This window comes from Liolophura sinensis, chromosome 1, assembly GCF_032854445.1.
Source record: "Liolophura sinensis isolate JHLJ2023 chromosome 1, CUHK_Ljap_v2, whole genome shotgun sequence".
Taxonomy (NCBI): domain Eukaryota; kingdom Metazoa; phylum Mollusca; class Polyplacophora; order Chitonida; family Chitonidae; genus Liolophura; species Liolophura sinensis.
In genome coordinates, this window is record NC_088295.1 from 66,882,382 (window position 1) to 66,906,979 (window position 24,598).

At 36.9% G+C, this 24,598-nt stretch overlaps 1 protein-coding gene across 1 annotated transcript; it reads left to right on the forward strand.

The window, feature by feature from the left end:
- LOC135475197 (EF-hand calcium-binding domain-containing protein 6-like) lies at positions 1-24,567 on the forward strand. The gene is made up of 30 exons (XM_064755006.1): positions 1-83; positions 1,082-1,233; positions 1,940-2,055; positions 2,350-2,469; positions 2,810-2,910; positions 3,543-3,606; positions 4,249-4,385; positions 4,949-5,070; positions 5,766-5,890; positions 6,553-6,701; positions 7,015-7,125; positions 7,488-7,608; positions 7,983-8,153; positions 8,391-8,465; positions 8,867-9,027; positions 10,214-10,381; positions 10,734-10,905; positions 12,264-12,521; positions 13,183-13,418; positions 13,908-14,004; positions 15,824-15,942; positions 16,905-17,138; positions 17,416-17,571; positions 17,924-18,116; positions 18,659-18,850; positions 19,182-19,409; positions 20,474-20,671; positions 21,169-21,358; positions 22,428-22,615; positions 23,589-24,567. The coding sequence occupies exons 2-30, from the start codon at positions 1,092-1,094 to the stop codon at positions 23,859-23,861; spliced, it is 4,617 nt and encodes a 1,538-aa protein (XP_064611076.1). The 5' UTR covers positions 1-83; positions 1,082-1,091; the 3' UTR covers positions 23,862-24,567.
- Positions 24,568-24,598: the final 31 nt, after the last annotated feature.

A 24,598-nucleotide genomic window follows, 5' to 3' on the forward strand; every position in this document is an offset into this window, starting at 1 on the left:
AACGCGGTCAAACACGAGTGCTGGCTGTCAAAATGTACTGATTTCAAAGTCCCCACGGTTAATTATTTGTTTGGGGATAAAAGGTAAGCTAAAAATGAATCTGTGCTTGTCGTTTAACAATCCAACGCTTTCGATTATGTGTATTTATAGTGAATTTGATAGGGATAATTACCACGAAGCATGTCACTGCATTATATCAACAAACTCTTCACTTCTTACCTTATAATTGGAATCATTATATGATACGCTCCATGTGATTGTGTTATTGACGGGAATGTGATATTGTGTAGTTTGTTAAACATTAGTGCAAGGGCCATTAGCTTTACTTTAGGCTCTGAATACCACGTTTCGCCTACTGGCCACGAAGTTTCTTTCCGTGTGCATTAATAAATTATAGGCCTAGGCCTTAGGCCTACATCGGTCCAGATGTTTAGTTGAAATCTTAGTGATCTCTGAAGGACGTTTAAATCATCACTTGATATGATGTAGTTGTAACACAACTAGTAAGGATCAAGTGGGTAACTTTAATATTGTTTATCAGTTGTACTGATGTATACACGTATTTACACACCTTTCAGCAGTTCACACTGTTCACACTGTAGCTTTATTTTTATTACTAATATATTAGTTTAGTTTTAATTTCAGTCCATACAGTTCATAAATAATGAATAATGAATAATGAAATAATAAATTACATATGCTTCATTTAAATTATGAGAGAAAAACATGTAACACAGTATTAAATAAATGAAAACAAAGATAACTGTAAATGAAAATGTTGAAAACAATGACATTCCTTTTTTAACAGTAGACACAACTATGTTAATTACCACATACATGCTGTGTTACTCTAGCATGATGTACATGTGTCCTTGATGTGTATCAATTTTAGTTGTGCTGGAAAATTGTGTCCTTGATAATAAAACAGTTATGCACTCTATGAGGTGATGATTGTTCAAGTTCATGTTCGATTCCACTTATTAAATTTTCATACTAAGTTAAGAAGATGAAGTGTTCATTCAAAATGTAGGAACAGGAATGATAACATGGAATTTACATTAATGTGTTCACTGATTGACAGGAGCTCAAAGATGACATCTGTAATGCCTGGGCTTCTCCCCGAGACACAGGGAATTCAGTTCACTGCCCGGCCTGTGCTCAGGACACGAGAATCGCTCACTTCTTCCCAGGGACACAGCAAAAGTGGCTTGCTCCATCCACCAGCCTTATCAGGTCTGCTTGTGTATAGAGGGGCTTGTGTTATGCAACTAGCAGACAAGCAAGATTGTCTTTAAATTATGTTAAAATCACATATTGAAAGCCATTTGCTACAGAGAGAAGATATTTTCTGGATCTTCATACATACAATATGTCGTGTTGGACGTCGATTGTTCAGTTTATTTTGTGAACTTTGAACTGTTTGTTTTTGGGGTTTTTTCTCTTTATTTGACTTATATATAACTTACATATAACCCCTCCCAGGGCCTGTTCCATGGATTTTTTTTTTTTTAACCTGTCAAAATGGGGTTGGGGTAAGGAGTTAATTGTCCCAAATGATAACATTTTCATATTTTTGTGTTATTTGCATACAAAAGTTTAAACTGACAGCTTTGCAAATCAAAAGGGTACCCCAGTTATTCAGCTAGATCAAGCCAACTCCTGATGTTAGCAAGAAACCATTGGGTATTAACTGATATGTTGACTGACTGTATCCTCTACCAGGAGGGTGCACAAATTTATACCCCAACTGACAGACATTTCTTTATTTAACTGTATGGGTAGCACATGCTTCTATTCATTTATCTCATCTTTTACATTTAACCCTGTCAACTACCACCCAGCCCACTCATCTTATGTATGTTAGAGGTTCAGTCAGCAAAGATCCATTAGCTTAAATGGTATCACTAATGTATCGTCTTCATTTGGTCTTTCCTCTCAGGATCATATGTTGGCCGACCTGTATCAGCAGCCGGCCCTAACGCAAGATTATCCAGCATTGAAGTAGAGGCATTACTCCGGGACAAAGTTCGAGCCAAATACTCCAGTTTACAGCAGGTACATTATGATATGAATTACTTACTGGTGTATGTATTTGCTGTTGTACATATATAACAATATGAAAATACAATTTCAGATTATAGTGATGTTTGTATCAGGTCGATCTGTCTAGGCCATATGTTATGGCATGCCTTAAAAGGCAACATTAAAATACAGGCTCAGACTGAGACTCAGTATAGACATCTGATAAAAAAGTAAATGTTTAATTTAACCCTTTGCCCTACATTTTTAATGGCAATATTATGGCAAACTTGAAACCATCATTTTCCCATTTGTCCATTTTCCTGTCAGGCATTTCAGACATACGATGTGGACCAGGCCCTAAGCGTGACAAAGGGTGAATTCCGTCGTGTGCTCGAGTCATACTGTATGCCACTGATCACTGAACAGTTTGAGGCAGTTCTAGCTAAGGTGAGATGGTATGAAGGGCACTATATTGGACATTTGTATTCATAGTAAACTCAGCAAGTCATATCAAGCAGTTAATTTTTGTCTGTGGGTGATAATTAATTTTGAGTTGTGACTTATGAAATAACAAATCAGCTACCATGCTGATAATTATTGGGGAAAAAAAACTTTGATAATTATTTAATATTGGGTAATAATTATAAATTTCATGATTATTACATATTTGATAATTATCATAAAAAAATTAAGTAATTGTGAATTTTTTTATTTACAAATATTTCATAAGGAATGAATGTGTACTTTTTACCTGTATTAAGTATTTGTATGTTTATTTCTTTGTCAGATTGAGAAGAATAACAATGGCACCGTCAAGTACTGTGATTTTATGGAGAAATTCAATGGGAGGCAGGGCTCTGGTGCAAGCAGCTTATCTGGAAAAAACAGGTAAATGGAATATCAGGTTTAAACAGAGTACCAGACTGGTGCCTCCTAAGTAGGAGTGTCCTCCCACCTGTAACCTCAACTGTAGACAATGTAATATTTTATATGAGGTTGAATCTGTTTGTGATATGATGTTGAGGATTTGTGCATGATTTAAAGTTTGAAATAATGAGAAGTTGTCCCCATTCATCATGTTCAAAAATGATGTTTAAAGAGATCATACTGGAGAAGCTCTATATTATACTTTGCATGCTGTGGTCATAAATTTAACAATTTGAAGACAAATAGTTTAGAAAAATGTATTTCTCAGCGCTTTTGTGATATGCACAATAATATTATGATGCCATCAGGGCTCATGAATATGATTTGAGAAGATAATTTCTAACTAATGTAATTACTTGATGTTTAATGCTATACTCAAGAGAATAAACAATATAGAATAAATTTATATCACTGCATAATACATACCCCCAGATAATGGGGTTTTAGGCCATTCAATTACTGTGACCTACCCTGTAACCTGATGGGTTACAGATGATCGTAATCCTGTAACCTACAAATAGGCTACTGGTGTGAGGTCTTATTTCACATGCAGATGGTCATTTGATATATCATAGTGATTTAAACTTTTTCAGGCTCAGCCAGCAACCTTCAGCAGAAATCAATATGGATATGGTTGAAAAAATGTTGAAACAAAAAGTAAGTAAATTAACATTGAACTTAATTTCTTTAATAATATGGTGTACATGTAAATATAATGTTTTATTTTTTTTTTTTAAATTTAAGTTTCAGGGTAGTTTATGAGAGCATCAATTGGTAGTTCTGCTGATTTTTGTTTGCTGTACATTGTAGTATAGTTCAAAGCCTTCATTCTACTGCTCTGCAGGAAGCAAATTTCCATCATGTAATGGCTTCATATTTTCCATTTACTCCAAACTTTCAGGTCTCCTCCACCTCTAGACCTGACAACCTGATAAGTGTAGACTTCACCGACACAATTTAAAAAAGAATCCTATTCTTTATGTTTTATATTGGCTTTCTTAATTTTCATATCTAGGTTTTCTCCTGGCGTAAATGTATATAATTGTAACAGGAATACACAGTCTTTTCCTTTTCTCACATGGTTCGTACATCTAATGCACAACATATACATATCTTTTTTTTTTGTGAAAAACCGAGAGAGAATTGTGATTTTGTTCCTTTCAGCACTACCAGTGTCTGTCCTAAAAATTAGCATAATTACAGCATATCATAAAATTGCATAAATTGTCCTACCCATATATGTGTTGATAAATCCATGAAAAGTTGCCTTCACTAGTTTTACATATATGTTTGTTTCAGATCAACAAAAATTTGAAAGCAATTGTGAAGGCATTTCGGTTGTTTGACTATAACAGAGATGGTAAAATACAGCAGCATGAGTTGAGACGGGTCCTGGAAAACTTCTGCTTTAAGTTCACAGATCAGCAGTTTGAAAAGTAAGTCAAATGGGGTCAATGTGAGGAGTTAGTCATATTGAGGAGGTGTGACGAGGCAAATTGGAGTAGAGTGAGAAAATTTGCCGAATGGGGCAATGTGATAACTTACCCTGTTTCTTCTAAAATTTGGGACACTGCTCATTTTAGCCAATATATATGTAATTCTAGCAGGAATATTGAGTTTCTTTTTTATCACATGGTTAGACTATCTAATGAACAACATACTCATATCTTTACTTTTCCAAAAGGCTGGTAAAGAAATGTAATATTCTACTTTCAACACTACTGATATCTGTCCCAAATTTTAGAAGAATTAGGGTAGTCAATGGGTTAGAATTGTGTATGATGGTGGGTTGTGGGGAGTGGTTGTGATGTGAGTGAAATGGGGCAGTGTGGGAAGTGAGTCAGATTGATGCAGTTTGAGAAGTGAGTCGAATGGGGGCAGTGTGAGAATTGAATAAAATGGAGGCAGTGCGAGAAATGAATCAAACCTGTTCTCAGAAGAGATGATAATATGAATTGCTACATATATCTGCTCAAAGCGGTGGTTTTGACCTTCATAGGTTGTGGCAGAGAAGTGACTTCCATCATACTGGTGTTGTGGAGTATATGACGTTCTTAAAACGACTGGGTGTGACAGTGATGGACAAAGAACCAGTTTTTCAATCTGAACAGGCTCAGAACAGTAAGTATGATTTTCAGCATGATTATTCTTTTTTTTTAAGTAATTGTGTTAATTGCCAGAATTAATTCATTATTTTCTTTATACAATGTCCTCTTGTGCCCAGAAGAAGCAATCGAGCCCACGGTAAGATTGGGAAAACATCCCATGAGCAGCACCACTGAATGCTTTAAATAGTCACCAAATCCTCTCAAACAATAAGAGGATCACTTAGACTGCCTACGACTGGGACTGAAGCCACACTTTGTGTTCTACAACTGCTGTATCAGCATTAACTGTGACTGGAGCTTGCATGGCTGAAGTGGTTAGCATGCCAGTGTGCATAATGACCCAGAAGCCTCTCACAAATGCTTTTACCGTAAGTTCATGTCCAGCTCATACTGGCTTACTCTCCAGCAGTACATGGGAAGGTCTGGCAGTAACTTGCTGATGGTCATGTATTTCCCCTGATCTGTACCCGTTTTTCCTTTTCCATCGTAATTCTTGAGTACTGCGTAAAACACAAATCAGTTAAATAGATAAATTATAGTGTAACTGACTACTAGTAGTTATAAGTGACAAACAGAAATTTTGAAGTTCGTTGAAAATTGTTAAATTTCATTCTGTCTATATTATGTTATTCTTATTTGAGAAAATCACCATGTTACAATCTCCTAGCTACCACGTGTATTTGTGTGCGCTCTCTTTCCTGTTGCAAGTCTTGTCCTGGCCACAGGTTGAGGACAACAGAGCAGATGATCTCAGGAGAAAAATGATGCTACAGACGAACCTGGTCAACAAGGGATTGAACTTTGACCAGATAGAGTACGAGTTTAGAAAAATGGTAAGCATAACATAAGCAATATTATGGTTTAAATTTTAACCAAATACATGTACACTACAAAGTTTAGACAAATGGTAAACCATTTGAAATAACATAAGACTGAAGTTTTACCAAATGTAGAGTACAAGTGTTGAAAAAATGGTAAGCATAAAGCAACTGGAGACTGAACAGTTGACCACATTAAATGAGTTATAAAAAACACCATAAACATGCAAGACCGAGGCAACAAAAGACTGAACTTCAATTAAATAAAGTATTTATTTGGAAAATGGGTAAGCAAGCAATACGTAGGAAAAAATTGGGGCTGACTGTTTACCAAGTATACTGCTGGTACTAGTTTAATTTTCAATATTTAAACAAATTCACTGTATTTTGTGGATGTATAATAAGAAATAGATGGACAAGTTTTTTTATTTTTTTTTTCGTTATAATTTCGAATTACACATAAAAAGATAACTCACAATTTAACAATACATCTTATGATTTGTACTAAGTAATGTATTGGCTACACAGTCTTTGTTTCAGAAATTTACATTTCTGATTATACCACAAGAACTATAAATATATTACTTGTGACAGTGATGTGCACTTATTGATTCATGTGGTAGTATATTAAGGATGGTTTCTTTTATTTTCCCTGAGTGTTGCACATGTCATTTCAGATGAAGAAAAATTATACAGTGATTAAGAAATCGTGCATAGCCCGTGATAGTCATCTGGATGGCTGGATCAAGATTGAGGACCTGAAGGCTATACTAGATCAGTTTGCCATTCCAATGTCAGATCAACTGTTTGCTCAACTCATGGACAGGTATGTTTAATAATACATAGATACTGTAAAGCCAGTGGTCATTTTTGTGCACCTTTAATTTATTTAGGTCATAAAATATTACTTCTGCTACTGAGATTTTTCCAGTTCCAGATATCATCAGTATGGAGGTGCTGAATTTGTTTGAGCGCTGATACATGACCTATACATGACCTATTAACATGATTAGAAATATACCCACATGGTTAAGCATGTTTATTGGATATACATGACCATATAGTGGTTACATAGCCCATATGAAAAGTGGAATTTCATTATGTTTTATATACGTTTTTCTTGCCTGTTCCTCTTGCAGGTTTGAGATCAAGGCTTCAGGTAAAGTTAGGTGGGAATTTTTCCTTTCCAAATTCCAGCCTCCTCAGTCACTGCATAATGGCCAGACCATCCCAATCAAGCCTAATCACAAGTAAGTACAGTATCTGATGGGATCTATCACAGTGATAAAGCCTGTTAACTCCCTCATATCATACAATATTCCTTTATAATTACAAAGTAATATTCAGCTTGTGACACAGTCAATGAATTTCCAGTTTATAATATTAAGTTGTCAATTTTAGTGCTATTTCCATGACCTAATCTTAGTCAAATTGTGGACAACATAAAACAAAAATTTAATAAAGAACTTCTGGATTAGGCATGCTATTTTAGCCCTAGCTTGGCTGAAAACTTCTGTATTATTTGATGATCAGGTAAATGTTTGTTGTTTGAAAGCTAAATTTTAATCCATTGCTGTTTAAGTTGTTAAACAATGTCTCTGTTGCTGTGTAGATGGTTCCCCCTGCGGGGTGGGGACGAGGGTTTGTCCGCTGGGGATGCCTGGGCGAGGCTGTATAAACACGTCAATGATCATCACTCATCTATCAAGAATGCTTTCCTCCAGTGTGATAAGGTTAGCTAACATCTGATTGGCTGATGTGCTTTGGATATTAAACAGGTCTTAGTAAATGAAAATTATCATTGTTAATGTTGAGTGATTTTGGTGAGTTGAAACAGAGAAAGAAATCTATTACAGTATTTATCATAACTGAATCCCAGGAAATGGTAAATTCAGAGTGCATTAATTGAAATCGAAGAAAATTTTGATTTACGAAGTTAAAGAATTCACAGATTTTAACAGTACACTGAATCGTTTAAATGATTGTTAGTGCGAGTTTTAGAATTTTTGAACTAGATTTTTCTATGGAATATATTACAGAAACATTGTTCCTTAACTTCTTACTAATTGCATATGCGTTTATTAGTTTACACTTGATTTTATTGTAGAATCGAAACGGTGTAGTTTCAAGAAAAGAGCTAAGGGAGGTTTTTGAGAAGTTCAACTTTCGCCTGACTGATGATCAGTTTAAGCGAATCATGAGCTACATAGACCCTGGTCAAACTAACAAAATTTCTTACCATGCCTTCCTGGAACTGTTTGAGGAAAAAGAAACGCTGGTAAGCTCTTGGCTTAAAATTGCTGTTTATGTGTGTTTTTACCTTTCTTGACCTAAACTGGATTACCGGTACCTTATTTGGCCAAAGCATTTGTTTTACTGATAATGTTGATGCCATGTTGATGACTGATGCCATATAATTCTACAAACTCAGATTTACATTGCTTTTAATCTACGGTGTAAAATCTTGCAAATTTATTAAAAAATTGAGGTGTGATTTGATTGCTTTTGCTTTAAGGCTGGCCACAAATGGCTAAATTCGTGTCACAAGGTGAATGAAAATGGCATGCCAACAGTTGTTGCTTGGGATACGGTAAGGACCTGATTTTTGTATTAGCTAATTGTTTGGAATATTACATGCCAGTACACTCTCTGCACATGGAAAAATTCACAGTAGTTTCAACATCCTAGAAACATGAATGTTGATCGTCTCAAGATTAGTTGTGTCCAAAAGTGTTCAAAAGTTGACTGACTGGCTGACAAACAGACAGACAGAACAAATTACAGAGCTACAGAGCTCTCTGAGCTAGATCTAGTTTGAAACTTTTAATTTACCCTGACTTCTGTACAACATTTTGTTTTACAATTCTTAATTCAGGCTTTACACATGGTTTTAGTAACCATACATTATGTAAATGTTTTATTTAAAAATTTGAAAGAGGGACAGTTCATTTGAATAACATTTGTAATAACCATGATTCTTGTTAATACCAGGTGGAAGGAGTATTAAGACAGAAGATTTCAGAGTACTGGAAACCATTTTATGATACTATAGCCAAAATGGACCCCAACGCGGATCGTCTAATAAGCCCACGACAGCTGAAGAAAGCCCTGGACAGACACATCCTTCCTGTGGGTGATGATCACTTTGAACAGTATGTACTGATGTTGTCTGATATACATGTACCCCCGGCCCACTTGTTCAAAAATGTATTAGCTAATACTTGTCGTAAGTCAAATTTTTTTGAAAAAACTTTTTTTTTAAACAATCAAAGAAAATTATTAAAACTTGAACTTGGGGGCTTTATCTTTCATCTTTATCAGTCACCGAGTTTGCCATTTTACATCAACAGAGGGAAGGTACAAATGTAACTCCATAATAACAAGAAGGATTGTCTGCCTAGTGGCGCTGTTAAAATCTCCACACACAGGTTAATAATGTGTAAAATTGTCGAAAACCACTGATCTGGTTTGCGGCTTTGAACGAATGGTGCAATAATGGTGAGACAGAAAGGTGGTGCCAGACCTGGTAGCGGCTGAAAATGTGAGCCAGGCCACAACGTGCGGACATGTGAAAAAGATGAAAGAAGACAATAATCAGCTGCTAGATTCGTTGTTTAGGAAAATTCAGTCTACAAGATGAGATGAAACACCAAATACCGGTCCACAAGCAACAGTGACAGGCAAAAGTGCAGACCTCTCCAGTGAGAATCCTGCAGAAACCACTAGATCACCTCGGCGGTCATATATGCCCCTGTGAACTGTGAGAGGTTTGATGAAGGAAACGATATGTGGACAATTTATTAATCATGATTTAAACAGTCAGATGCATGGAAAACTGACTGACAAGACATGTGCATGTTGAAAACCTGATTGAGTTCACATCTGTGTCACTCGAAATGCCTGCTTGGGACTGTTGTGTTTTGCCTATTATCATGACAAGCTGTGAAGATGCTAACTTAGTTCCTTAATGGTTCACATTTATACAGTGTATGTTTTGAGAAATATCACTAGGAACTAGAATATCCCCAATTTTTATTTAAATACATGTGCTATGTTTTGGAGTTTCCCAACAAAGTCAGGCAGATAGTCAGAAAACAGTTTCTTATTAACAGTTACTTCACACTGGAGATTATACTTACATATAACTTTTCAGTGCTAGCTTGTAGACAAATTGATCTAATAGTATTTTTTTGTACATGAAAATTAACATGATTGTGATGGTTACTCGCATGTTGCAGTTATTTTTTACAGCCCATGTATAGTGTAAAATGTAACCTTAAACAGGACATAGATGAATTACCAGTATATTTCTAACACGTGGCTATAATCTATTTACAGTTTGTTGAGTCGTCTGTCAGACAGGCGTGAGGGTAAGGTGAACTACCTCGAGTTCCTGGAGATGTTAGACGTTACTGTGACCCCTGGGGATATTATAGGCCTCAGCACACAGATCACGGACAACAGTAACACCACCATTCGCCAGATGCAGGAAGATCAGAGAGACAGGTACAACTTAGACAGAGTTATAATCCTGAACAGGGTGACATGTATGCCAGAAATCACAGCTTTGTGTGTATTATACCGACAAGTTAGCAACAGTTTACATTAGTGTCGTTATGGACTCCACTCCACTATTAATACAGCATTAAAATGCTTAGCTCTTACTGGTCCTTGAAAATATTTGAATTTTGTCTTTCAAAGTACTTGATTTTTGGTTGGGTTTTTTTTTTACTTCGTTTCTTAATCTTTAAAAACAAAAAAACCTTGTCAATCACATCTTCACGTATATCTCAGTTGTGATGTGTGCCAGCATGTTGCTGATCAGAGCATATTTGTGCCATTTTTATCTGAACTCCAGACATGATCGGATGGAAAAAAGAACGCAAAATAAGACAAGTTTTATGTCTTGTGATGAGGTTATAGCTCGCCTGAAGGATCGCATGTCCCAACACAATGTCAACATCAGAAAATCCTTCCTCACCTATGCCAGGAGTAACGCCACCAGAATCTCCAAAAAACACTTCAGAGAGGTACATGTAGTACTTCAGTATTTGATTACCAGTTTATTGTAGAGAAAGTGTGTAAATCTGGTGTAAGCTAACAAATTTGAGATCAAACAATGTAATGGATATGCCCTGTATAAAATATGAATGTAAGGTCTTTTAAACTTAAAACAATTTGGATAAATAACAGTTGACCTATTGCTTGCATCATTTTCATGTGAGCTAGAAGACTGATGAAATAAGAAGGTAGAAAATCTTGAAGTACAGTTGTGGTGTACCAAAGATTCTCTGCATGTCCAGCATGGTCATATTGGCCCCTTCAACAACCTGTGGCTAGTTCCATGAAAACATTTCTGACTTCTGTCAAAGTTGTAAACTTCTTCACCATGCTTAGTTTTTGAAATAGAAATTTAAACACATTTGTCTTTAAGATGACATTTATTAGATGGTGGAAGTTTTAATTTCTAGTACTTACGTCTATGAAATTTACCTCTGAATTTGTATTTCAAATTTTGACTGGTCAGAAATGGCTTTAGGGAATCAGCCACTGAACACAGGGTGTCATAGCGATACCTGGTCATTGCCATTTCATAAGCAAAAGCTAACTACGGATCCTAATGCCTTCGCCAGGACATCCTTGTGTTTGGGTCATGTAGTTTCATTTAAATAGCTACACTAGTGGCAAAACTTCTGTGGCTTTAAAAGCAGGCGTAAATTACAAGAAGAAGGATTATATTCTGAGTTGCTTTTCCTGAAAAATTGCAGTGTATTGAAACAGCTATAGTATGAGTTTCGGAAGATTACACGGAAGCACAAGTTTTTGTGCTGTTTCCATTTTTTCATGGCATGACGTCACATGGACTCATTCATGCTCGGATGTGTAGCCGCTTTCATCATTCTAGCATAATTGCCTTACCATATAATATCTGGCTGATTCAGTGTCACATAGAAAGGAATATTATCAAGTCACATCAGGATTTTTGAGTATTCGCCAGTTATGGGGGTTAAATTGCAGATTCTTTTCAACCTTGTTGTTATAAGCTCTATTTCACATGGATTCCTTCATGTCATTTTAGTATTGCCAGCTAGTTTCTCAAAAAGGTGCATCTGGTAGCAGTTTTGTTATCATCAGCTATACCCATGCATTCTTTGGAAGACTTGGTATGTCAGAAGCAGTGAAAACAAAAAAAGTAGATTCAAGGATTTTAAAATTTGCCAAGTGGAATTCCCTTGTATGGGCTGTGCCAGGATCATTTCATGACTGCATTTACTAGACATTTGCTTTGAATATTCCTGAGTCACATGTATTTTATCAGTACAGTGTGTATATAGATTTTATGTTCCTCCAGTCTAAGGTGTGTTTGTCATGTTTGTATGTGTTGTAGATGTTAGCATCATTTGGGATGCTCATGACAGATGACCAGTTCAAGCAGCTCACGGCCAAGCTGAACTTTCAGAATAATTTCATGAACTACAATGACTTTGTGACAAGTTTTGAGGATGCCACAGGATCTGCCATCAGCTCCCAGGAGGTTATCAGGAGAGGCAACCACCATGTGAACCCAATCAGAGGAGATGAGTATGGCATGACAGCGCTAGAGGCAGAATCCAAGTTACGCAGTAAACTACGGGAAAACTTTGTTGTAAGTCATATCGCTCATAGTGAACTACATGCATGTGATCATGAATTGATTGTATTGATAGCTGTTTGCTTCCTCTATTCGTTGTGATGTTATAGAATCACAACCAGGGCTCTCCCTGGTTCATCTTCATAAAGCATTGTCCTTACTTGTCCTCGGCAAATAATCAAAAGGGACCTGTCAAAAATAAATACAGTATTTTCACTCAAGTGTCATAAATTTACCTTTTTTTGTTAGAAAATTCAGCATTCTGACATATAGAAATCCAATAATTACTCTCAAGATTTCTTTAGTTCCTTTGACACGTGAAATTACAATAACATTTTCATATGAAACACAACATTACATGCAAAAGTACAAAAGAAATTACAATCAAGATTCTTCATGCTTGGATGTCTGTTAATTGATACAGATTCAATGTCAGTTTCATATTACAGCATTTTGCACATATATGACCATGATTTAGCTGGTAGGCCACATGGATTGCTATGCAAAACTCACTTTGTTGTGTTTAAGTAAGATATTACAGAATAATGTATATTCTGTGGGTTGAATAATTTGAAGTTTTGTCAGGTAGGACTGTAGGTGTACAGTCTGCTTTTGTGATATTCAATTTCTTTAAAGTCTGTACAAAATTTATTGAATTGAATTTCATTGCTAATAGGATCTGCGTGCAGCATTTTACAAGTTCGATGATGACCACAACGGTCTATTGACAAAGGAGAATTTCCGTCGTTTGTTGGACGCCTTCATGATACATATCGGTGACGAGGAGTTTGAGAAGCTGTGTGCACGACTGGGACTAGATAAACGATGTCGGGTCTCCTACCATGACTTTCTCGACAAGTTTGAGGTCCGTGACACGGCTGATGGTCACAAGTGGTGGAACTCCGTACACAGGTGAGTCATAAAGAGAGTTTGGACGTCCTATCTCAATAAAATGGATGGAGGAGGGAGAGAGACTGTTGAGACATATGGCTTAGGACTGCTTAGAAACATGTAAAGAGATTGGTTTAGTTCTAGAGTCTGGCAGGGAATTTTTAAGATTTTTCTGTGTCCACAGACATTGCCTGTAGCTAGTGGTAATGATCTTTGTGGTAATAATCAGTTCATCAAAGATCCAGTTTGTCTTTCACAATTATAGAGAACACAAAGAGGTTTCTCTGCGTATGAAAAAACTTATCAGTTACATGCCAGAGGTTAGTGGTTTACTCCAGGCATAGTAGTTTTCTCCACACATGAAATTGACTGCCCATCTTATTAGTGAAATATTCTTGAGTATGGTCTTAAACATCAGTGAATTAAATCAGTCAAGTAAAATAGACTACATCAGAAAAAGACTGGATTATTCACTCAAAGTTACATCCCTGATATATCTCCCATGTGCAGGTTCAACAAGACTCTGCCAGTGAAGTTTCTGACAGCAGAGGAGGTGTTTGAGCTGATGAAGAACAAATCTCACAGACAGTGGCAGGATTTGGCTAAGGTATATACACATGTAGTCATCATCTGTTCACAACAAACTTTAATACCTGAATTGGAAATTAAATTGAAAATGAGATGGACTGTGGTTCTTTCTTAGGCTGTTCAAAGGAATGAAATGACTTTGAAGAGATGAAGTGTTGCTTATTCAGACAATTTTGTTATGGTAAATGACGTAAAGTTTCGCCCTGTGCCTCAGAAAGTGTATCCCAGAATTCATTGTTGGTTGTGGCTGTTACTGACTGAGCGCTGTGGGAGAGCGTCAGGTGGTCAGGGGATTATACTGCAGTTGAAGAATGTAATAAACAAACTCAAGCTTCACTGAGCCTTTGATCTGCCTTACCACAAAGGCATAATAATTTTAGTACATGCACTTCACAACAGATTGATGGTTTTGTTATCGTTATTTTGTAATATATGGTAATTTGGGAGAAAACTCTGTGGAGATTGTAAAACGTCATGTCAAATATCCATTTTTAAACTACTGGGCCCTTTGCCTACAAAGCTGTAGCAGAATTGCACTCTGTGAATCCATGCTTATAAACTAGGCCTACCAATACACGAGATAAAAATTTCAAATTGTGATCCAAGCAACACCTACACGTGCATTTGCACTGCTGCAGCTAAACATTTCCTGTTTATTCTGGCATAATTTGAGAGACTTTTAACTTCCACCCATACTTCGTAAACGTGAATACTTAATTTACTTGATATTTAATCGAGTCCCGTATGAAGAAATTTTAGTCAAACAGATTGGTTTTATCTACATGTTACAAGCCACTTACAATCACAGGACTCAAAATTTTCACCCGTGTACCCATCGATCACATGATTTTTGCTGGCAAAAGGTAAAACAATAAATTTATCTGTCACTGGCAACATGTAAATCACATCTGGGCAAAATTGTATACAGCAAATCATAAAACATTTTGTTTTCGCAAGCAGTGCTTCCGAAAAGAGGTTATAGTAGTTTTCTGTGTTTAATGGAGGTTTCCAGTATATAAACGCGGGGAAAAGGAACACACCTGAAATAGGAGGACAGTTCTGACTGCAAAGATCTTTGAAACAAAAAAGGCCGTGTAGACATATTAAATTGGAATTGACATACTAAACTGGAATTACATGGACATAGGAAGCTGATAACAGATATTTCTCGGTGAAATTCGTTTTTAGCTAAAGTACATTTGTACACGTATACGTTGCATAATGAGGGATCTCAGCAGACAACCGTTCACCAGATAAGTGTGAGATGACTTCTACGTAGGCCTAAACTGAATAATCGGTTATCTGCAGTGAACACTGTGCATGTACATTCCTTGTTTGGCATGGTCATGCTTTCCAAAAGTGTTTGGAATTTAAAGGTTTGTAATAGATATTAATAGAATAATACTATCTTGGCTTTCAATCATGGGTATATTTAGAGATGTACATGAAGGCCTACTAGTAGATACCTGCATGCAAACCTCACTGTCAGAGACTTGACGTGTGGCGAGGATTGGGCAGGGGGTGCTAATCACTGTCCTCTGTCATCTTGCCGCCAACTCAGATTGTGTGAATGTGGACAACAGTAACTCACGTGTGAAACTATAGATCATTGACCGTATCTCTAGCCAATGGACAATGCTGTACTGATTTAAAATAAGCTTAACCTAGCTATTTTATATTCCCTTTATTTTGGTTTTAAAAATCAAAGCTTCACCTTGCTAAAATATACTCAAATACTTTATATGCTTCTTGAGAACACAGTTTTGCAAAATGAATGTTTTGGGTTTTTTATGTATTATATATATACACATAATGAGATTTACTGTAATGGTTTTCAGGCATTTTTGAGTTTTCACCGAAACAGCAATGGTGTTATCAAGCGAAGGGATCTTCGTCATGTCTTGTCTAGCTTTATGTTACCCATGGTCAAGGAAGAGTTCAACAGACTATGGACCATGTGAGTATATATACAGACACTTACTTATTATCCTATCTCCATGTTATGATAAATTCTTGAAATAGAAACCTCTAAGTCATGTTTTCAACTGCTTGATTCACATTGCAAATAGGTATGCCTACTGACACCTTGATACTGGACAGAAAACGAGCTCAGAGAGTTTTTTTGTTTATGGAGTTGCTCCCTATGCCATATATGCAGCAGAACATCCTTACTGGAAATCAGTGAAGTTAAAGGAAAAGATAATTTAAATATCAGTGAAATATCATTGATAAGAGTATGCATTTCTTCGCAGGTGCACGCCATAAAAAAATTCTAATGTGTACCTCAAGTTGATAAATTATAAATAAAGTCAGCACCAAAATCTGCTGTGGGCGACTCCATTTTGTCTAAGAACTAGTCCTGAAGTCTTTTGTGTTAGGAGGAGAATTGCCATCGGAAACCACTGAAGTGCAGTTCGTACATTTCCGGTAGAACTCTTCTTCCCAGAAGGTAGCAAACAGTACAGTTCCTTTCTGCTTGACGATTGGGAAACCGGAATGTTGGATGTAGGTTCTGAGTTTACACAAACAAGCCGGCAGTTTTAATGACTCTCATTGGCTGACAGGCAACACACCCCCAGCATAATTTACAGGATGTTGAACATGGAGGACCCGATGGATAGTGATTTATACCAGCTTTTTTCAGGCTTTACGTGTATGGCGAGGAAAAATTGCAAAATTATGCAGCACCTACCACCAGATAGAAAAAATGTGCTCTTTTCAGCCTATAGTGTCATGATATTAAGTTTTCTTCTCCTTTAACTGACTTCAGAGAGACTGGATACTTACAAAAGTGGCAAAACGCAGAAGCAGCTCTGTATGTGGAAGGAGTTAATTTCATGGAATTTTTAGATTGCTGCTTGTTAAATCGATGCTGTTAATACTATCAATGTTACATCTTGAGATCATACTTGCTGTCAGGTACGATGAGGATAATAAGGGTTACGTCTCGTATCATGACTTCATGGAGAAGATCGGGGCTCCAGAGTATACCCCAGGAGACCAGACTGGAGTGAGTCGTGCGATCATCAACGAGAGCTTCCAAACTATTGATAACCACCTCCAGGAGCAACAGGCCAAACAAGTGAAGATAACTCACAACCAAGCATCCCATAGTTCTTGGATGTCCGCAGAAACAGTGCACCAACAACTCAAGTATGTAGAAATGAAGCGGAGTATTGTACTGAAAGTATAATTGTTGTGTGTTTTTTTTCTGTTTGTTTTTTGGGGGTTATTTTTGTTTGTTTGTTTTTTTATTCTTGGAAAGTTTCACGCATCAAAATGCAAACAGAAAACAGAGATGTTTATAACCAATCTCATGATTCAAAATTTTTTTAAATTAAATTTGCCATATATTTTGTCATAAATGACTTTAACAACATTTCAAACAGATTTAAATAGATTTAAAAATGCAATGTGTTTATACTTTCAGGGACAAAATCCGGGATAGTTATCCCTATTTCTATGCAGCATTTAGAAAATATGACACCAGAAAAAAAGGCTGCATCTCAGTTCAAGATATCCAGCAAGTCCTAGTGGAGTTCAACTACTTTATTACTGATGCTGAGTTTTTTAGGCTTCTTGATATGTAAGTGAAGTGTTATTAGTTCAGATAAGAAAATGAACATTTATTGGTGCCTGTAAGTTAACTAGTCAGAAAACAATCATGTACGGGGTGTTTTAAGTTGTATTTTTTATAAAAAAAAAACACTGAAATAAGTGGCAGAATAGTAAAAAGCTACTACATGCAGCTTCAATATAAAATACACAAGTAAACAACCTTATCTTGTGTCTTTATTTTCCAGGCATTAGTACCTTAAAGATGTCCAAAATCAGGCGGTTGTTGTGGGCCAATAAAGGCATTTAGTGGCTGTTCATAAAAGGATCGTTCAATATGATTTCCTATTATGTGATCACATCTGTTCATCATTTGTTCACAGACTGGGCTTGTCGGCAAAGAACAGCAAACTGAATTACAACGATTTTCTGAAGGCATTTGAAGATGGGCGGATGTCGAGTTACGGTAACCGTGAACCTGATGTGCGAGTGCTGGAATTTGAGAACCTTACTCCCACGGAGGCTGAGCAGAGACTCAGGGACAAGGTGGGCACAGATTTCACCACTGTGAAAAAGGTAAGACATCGTGGCAAATAAAGAAGACTGGTAAAAATTCAAATATAAAGAAATTGTGCTTTCATGCTATAGACCTTTGGACAGCGTGGTAAGCTGTAGAAAAATATAGTATGATATATGGTATGTAAAAGTGTTTACATTAAAGAAAACTGGTTATAATTCAGATGTATTGTAATATAGAGGTATCGTGCTGTAGGCCTTTGTCATCTGTTAAACTGCATAGCACAAGAACAGTATGACAGGTACATAAATGCATTTGGTTTTCCTCCACCATAATGCTGGCCTCCCTCATATAAGTGAAATATTTTTCAGTATGGCATAAAACACTAATCAAATGAACAAATAAGAGCATTTGCAATTAGTAACACCATTTAGTTTAGTAACACCATTTCTTTACCATTTGGTTGAATTTAACTAGCTTTATTGAATTTAATTTTACTTTTCAGTGCACATAGTGAATGACTTATTCATCCTAAAGGTTAGTTATTGTAGTGTTAAAATCCTTGTTTATTTGTCTATACATGTGTCATGTCAAATTTCAGGCGATGACAGCCTTTGACAAGCAGCAGACAGGGAAGATCCCAGTGTCAGATTTCAGGAGGTTATTGGATCTCTTCTGTTTCAAGATGACAGACAGTCAGTTCAAGTACCTGCTGAATCGTCTGTACATAGGGCCAGACAATTTGGTAAATTACCGCAACTTCCTGGAAAATTACAAAATCAACGAACAAGAGGTAAGGACATGACACGCCATCTATACTGAAAATGCAAAACATATATTGGGTGAAATGATTAGCCTGTGCATTAAAGATATTAAAGCAGGCATATTGTTTGTGAGTGGTAAAGACATATGCTGGTCAGGGCAATATTTTTCTGTGCTTGACTGATGTATTTGTTTGCCATCCATAGTAAACACCTTTCAGTTTTTCTGTGATTTTGCCATATGATACCATTCACAGTCTCTTTTGCATTTTCAAAATGTGTTAGTATAAATGTTAATTAAAATAACATAAAATACCGTTGAAAGATTTTCATAATGAATTTATTTATTTATTTATTTTGCAGGACACAGAGAAGTGGCTGACAAGCATTCAGGAAGAGAGTTCAACTCCTCAATTTCAAGCTTTGACCTCTGATGATATCAGGGACCAACTGCGAGAGAGCGTCAGTGCTCACTTCTACATACTGGCCAAGGAGTTCGCAGACATAGACTACGCCAAAATAGGGGTAGTGAGCAAAGAAGACTTCAGAGATCTGCTGGATAAACACATCTTCAGACTCACTGATATTCAGGTGTGTAGATAAATAGCAGGAGATGTTAAGACTTGATCACAAGTTCGAATCCAGCATTTGGTATTTTGGGCTATGGCTTCAAATCAGGAGGTTTTGTTCAGCACCTGACAAAAGTCAGTGGTTTACTTTGGGCACAGACAGGTTTCTTGATTCACCCATAAACATGATCAACATTGTATAAGTGAACAATAAATAAGTTCAAATATGATCAGTTGTATGTTAGTGTTTGGCAATGAAGCTCTATTTCTGCGTGTGACTAATTCATCACAGTAGCCATATTTGGGTGTGACTAATCCATCACAGTAGCCATAACTGCGTTTGACTAATCCAGGACACTAGCCATGTCTGTGTTTGATTAATCCCGGACTGTAGCCATATCTGGGTTGGACTAATTCAGGACACTAGCCATATCTGCATTTGACTAATTCAGGACACTAGCCATATCTGCGTTTGACTAATCCAGGACTGTAGCCATAACTGCATTTGACTAATCCAGGACACTAGCCATATCTGTGTTTGATTAATCCAGGACTGTAGCCGTATCTGGGTTGGACTAATTCAGGACACTAGCTATATCTGCGTTTGACTAATCCAGGACAATAGCCATATCTGTGTTTGACTAACGCAGAAAACTAGCCATATCTGGGTTTGACTAATCCAGGACACTAGCCATATCTGCATTTGACTAACCCAGGGCACTAGCCATATCTGGGTTTGACTAATTCAGTTAGATTAATGCATAGTTAGATTTGGTACATGATTAACTTGGTTGTCTATTCCAAAACATTTCTTGCCCGAACAGGTGAATCTTATAAAAATAAACCTGAATATGAAATGATATTATAGGTGGAAGAACCTGCTGATACATCTCAATAGTAATGTACATGTAAATACTTAAGGCTTAAGGCATTAAGCTTGCAGGCACATGTCCCCAAACATGTGCCTGCAAGCTGCTGAGAGCCTGTATCCAGTTGAACAGCATGTGTAGGTATCAAACTACATGCACTTGTAGCATGTACTATTTGCATTAAATCTTTTCTTTCTTTTTCTTTTTCACCCTTCAGTTTGATGATCTATGGAGTTTGCTGCCTGTCAATGAATTTGGTAATCTCAACTATAGAGAGTTCCTGAAGGAATTTTCCAATGAGGGTCAAGAGGAAAGCCCCTCAATGCCAGCCCCACAACAGGCATCCCCACAAATAGCACCCACACCTTTACCGAGGCCGCACACAAGTTTGTCACAGTCACAGGTCTTACCCAGGGTAAGACTTCAATTCCGCACTCTGTTTGGTAGTCAGCTGAGACCAGGGGCTGATTTTTCATAGCCATTTCTGACTTAAGTCAAAATTTTAAGTGGGATAATTATAGTGTCAACCCCATCAATATTATCCTAGGACAAATGTGTCCAAATTTCAAATTCCACTACCAAAAGTTAAGCATTGTGAAGAAGATTTCAATTTTGACTTAAGTTAGAAATGGCTTTGTCATGTTTGTTACATCTGCCTTAGATATCACATCCATTGTCTTAAAAATTCATTTTCAGTTTTCACTTTTTTTAATGGCACCTCTTTTTAGACATATATATGCATGTGTACTGTTTAATTTTTAGGACTCATGGATTACTGGAGAAAACAGAGTTAGCAATGTTTGATTAAAATTGTACAAATCCTTGTTTTTGAGGGCAGAACAATTTGAACAAGTCTTGTCAGCCAAATCATCCAGGACACATATTGAGCATTTATTTTATTTGTTTAAACAGACAAACCTGCCCCGCCCCATGACAATGATGTCTAGATCCACCTCACGATTGGCCACACCACTTGTCAACGCAGCCTGTGTAGAACACCAGTTGAAAGTGAAGATTTACAAACACTGGCAGACCATCCAGAAACAGTGTCGAGAGAAGGATGTCGACAACACTGGCACTATCAGTGTCTATGATTTCAGAGGTAAGAACAGATAACTAGATTCTACATAACGAGTTAAAGGCCGTGTTAATCTTCATGTTTGGAATAGAAGTATTCCACATCTATTCTTGAGGGACAAGGTGAGTAAGTGCTTGTCTTTCAATTCTTAGAGGGTCAGGGTCAATCATGGGGTCATTTAGGTGGTCTTGAATGAAGTTAATGAGATATCAGTGTATGCCTTCCACCGATGTAGCTTACACTACATTCAGTTTGCTGTTCAGGTGAAAATCGGTATGTCATTTGTAAGGAAGTCCAACCAGTCGCTCGCCAGAGGGTATGAGTTGAATCCAGGCACTCTAACTTCCTCAATCCATGAACCTGTGAGCAAAGTAAATTAGTACAATAGTAAGTCTGAGGAGGTAATGTGTTGATATATCCGATGATTTACAGATAAGTTGCAACGACTTATAAAGACCTGTGACTTGAGTTTTCATTCAGAGTAGCAAAGATGTTGATGTATCAGATGATTCACTGACAACATGTTTTCCATTCTGCAGATATTCTGCAGAGCTATGATGTGGATATATCAAATGATTCACAGATAACTTGGTTTCCATTCTGTAGATATTCCGAGGAGCTATGATGTGGATATATCAGATAATTCACAGATAACATGTTTCCATTCTGTAGATATTCTGAGGAGCTATGATGTTGATGTATCAGATAATTCACAGATAACACGTTTTCCATTCTGAAGATATTCTGAGGAGCTATGATGTGGATATATCAAATGATTCACAGATGACATGTTTCCATTCTGTAGATATTCTGAGGAGCTATGATGTGGATATATCAAATAATTCACAGATAACATGTTTTCATTCTGCAGATATTCTGCAGAGCTATGATGTGGATATATCAAATGATTCACAGATAACTTGTTTTCCATTCTGATGGAAACTTGTTTTCAATTCTGTAGATATTCTGAGCAAAGATGTGGATATATCAAATTATTCACAGATAACTTGGTTTCCATTCTGTAGATATTCTGAGCAGCTTAGATGTTGATATAATTATATGAACTACAAATGACTGTTTTTCCATTCTTTAGATATTCTAAGGAGCTATAATGTGGACATATCAGGCGATGACTTCCACAAACTGGCGATGAAGTACGATCTACAGGAGTCTGGGAGATTCTCCTATGTGGAGTTCCTCCGACATTTCGTCCTGACGCTTAAACCACAGGAAGACAGAAGCAGGCTGAACAGGGAGAAAATGTTACAACCAAAGATTGCAGTAAGTCCAAGTACAGCTGTACATACGTCATAATTAATGCTAAAAGTGTTGACTTGATACCCACCATGTGCATCCTTGTGTTCCTTACTCAGGGATGATAAAAGGGGTGAGGGGTGTCAGTCATGGCCTCATGTTTATGAGGGTTGTCTTCTAACAGAACATCTGGCATGTTGGGTCAGTCCCAGCCTCTGACAAGGTATGAATGTCCCTCGCTATCACTGTTCTTGGTGGCAATAATATATAGCCGCTTATAGGTGGTCTTAAATCCTGTTGATAGTCAAACACTGCAAGGGCCAATTCCACAAAACTATTTCTGACTGGAGTTAAAATATGAAATACAATTTTAGAGCTTATTTTCTCACTTCATTGCAACTTCTTTTACCGAAACTTGGGGATCACTTTGGATTGGAGTTGTATTCAACACCAAAAAGGAGATTGATTTTGAGAACCCGGACACAGTAGAGGAGTCGGATTCTGAGCAGAACTTTATCATCATCATACTATACTCATTTTAAATGGAGGCCTTAATAGCCAAGCAGTAAATAGCATGTTGGCACAGAACAATGACTCAGGAGCCTCTCATCAATGCAGTCCCTCTGAGATTCAAGTCCAGCTCATGCATGTTGCCTTCCTCTCAAGTCGTGTGCCATGTATGTGGGAAGGCCTGTCAGATGACTGTGTTTTCCCCCATACTCTGTTCGGTTTCCTCCCTACAATAATACTGGCTGTCATGGTGTAGGTGAAATAGAATTGAGTTTTTGTGTAAAACTCCAATCACCTATTAAAAATTCAGTTTGAAGGGCAAAGCAGATTTTGGTGTAGTAATTATTAAGTACAGATTGAAGGTTCACTTGTAAAATTTATTATGTGGTTTGTAAAAGTTTCCTTAATTTCAAAGCCATCTTGGGTATTCCTCAATTTGAGCCACAATGTTATCTTATTAATGGGCATAAATTCCTTTACTCCCTGGCAGATCGACTGCAGTGATGGTGGCCAGCCTTTAATGAATGCCATGACCAGACTACGAAACTGCGTGGTCAAACACTGGAAGGAGATGCGACGTGCATTCCGTAAGGTAGATGGCGCTAACAGCGGGAGTGTCACTCCCTTGGAGTTTCGACGAATCCTGAAGCAGTTCACCCTTGACCTCTCTGAGGAGGAGTTTTATCAACTCCTGTCGCACTACGACAACTCCATGGACGGCCAAGTCAGCTACAATGACTTCATTAAAGCTTACTTACAATAAACCTGAAATTGTAGACATGTTAGTGAGATTTTTGTGAAGCTGTCATGTAAAGCTACTTAATGAGCGTAATTCAACTAGATGCCGTCTCTACAATCCATCAGCCAAATTCTACGAGACACTGATCATGTGGTTAAACTCAGCAAATCAAATGATACTCTATTTGGGCTGTGGATAAGGAAGTTATTTGTGCTTTCATGCCTGCATGTGAGTAACTTTGGATACCAAGGCTTTTAGTTCTTTTTGTACATCTTACAAATGTATAAGATTACTATGTTCAGGAAAAAGTCAATTACTTGTTTATGTAGAGTATTTTGGAATAATGTAAGATTGCCAGCCCTCAGTATTACCACCACTGTCTACTATTTGTTTTTATCATGCACTTTGTACATTAGTTCACGTAAAGTATCTTCAGTTCCTAATGTCACCATAATTTTTTTTTTTACATTTGTTACATTTTTTTGATAAAGCATATGTGTGAAATGAGTCTTTCATTATCTGAATACTGCTGCTTAGAATGGCTGATAAAAAAAACCATGACCAAAACAATATTGTTTCTTTCAAATGTTTTAAAGTATGAAAAATTATTTGTTACATATTTCCATATACATGTACATTAAGAAGTGTGTCTTAGACAAATATTAAGTATTTATCTTCCATGTTGTTGTTGTGTACCGGCTGTGATATTTTATACCATTCATATTAAGACATTTACATATGATCCTTGCTGTGTTTGTTAT

Coding starts and splice junctions, on each gene's coding strand:
- LOC135475197 (XM_064755006.1), top strand. CDS start 1,092: ATGACATCTGTAATGCCTGGGCTTCTCCCCGAGACACAGGGAATTCAG. Junction 12,522..13,182: donor AACTACGGGAAAACTTTGTT/GTAAGTCATATC, acceptor CATTGCTAATAG/GATCTGCGTGCAGCATTTTA. Junction 20,672..21,168: donor AGTCACAGGTCTTACCCAGG/GTAAGACTTCAA, acceptor TTGTTTAAACAG/ACAAACCTGCCCCGCCCCAT.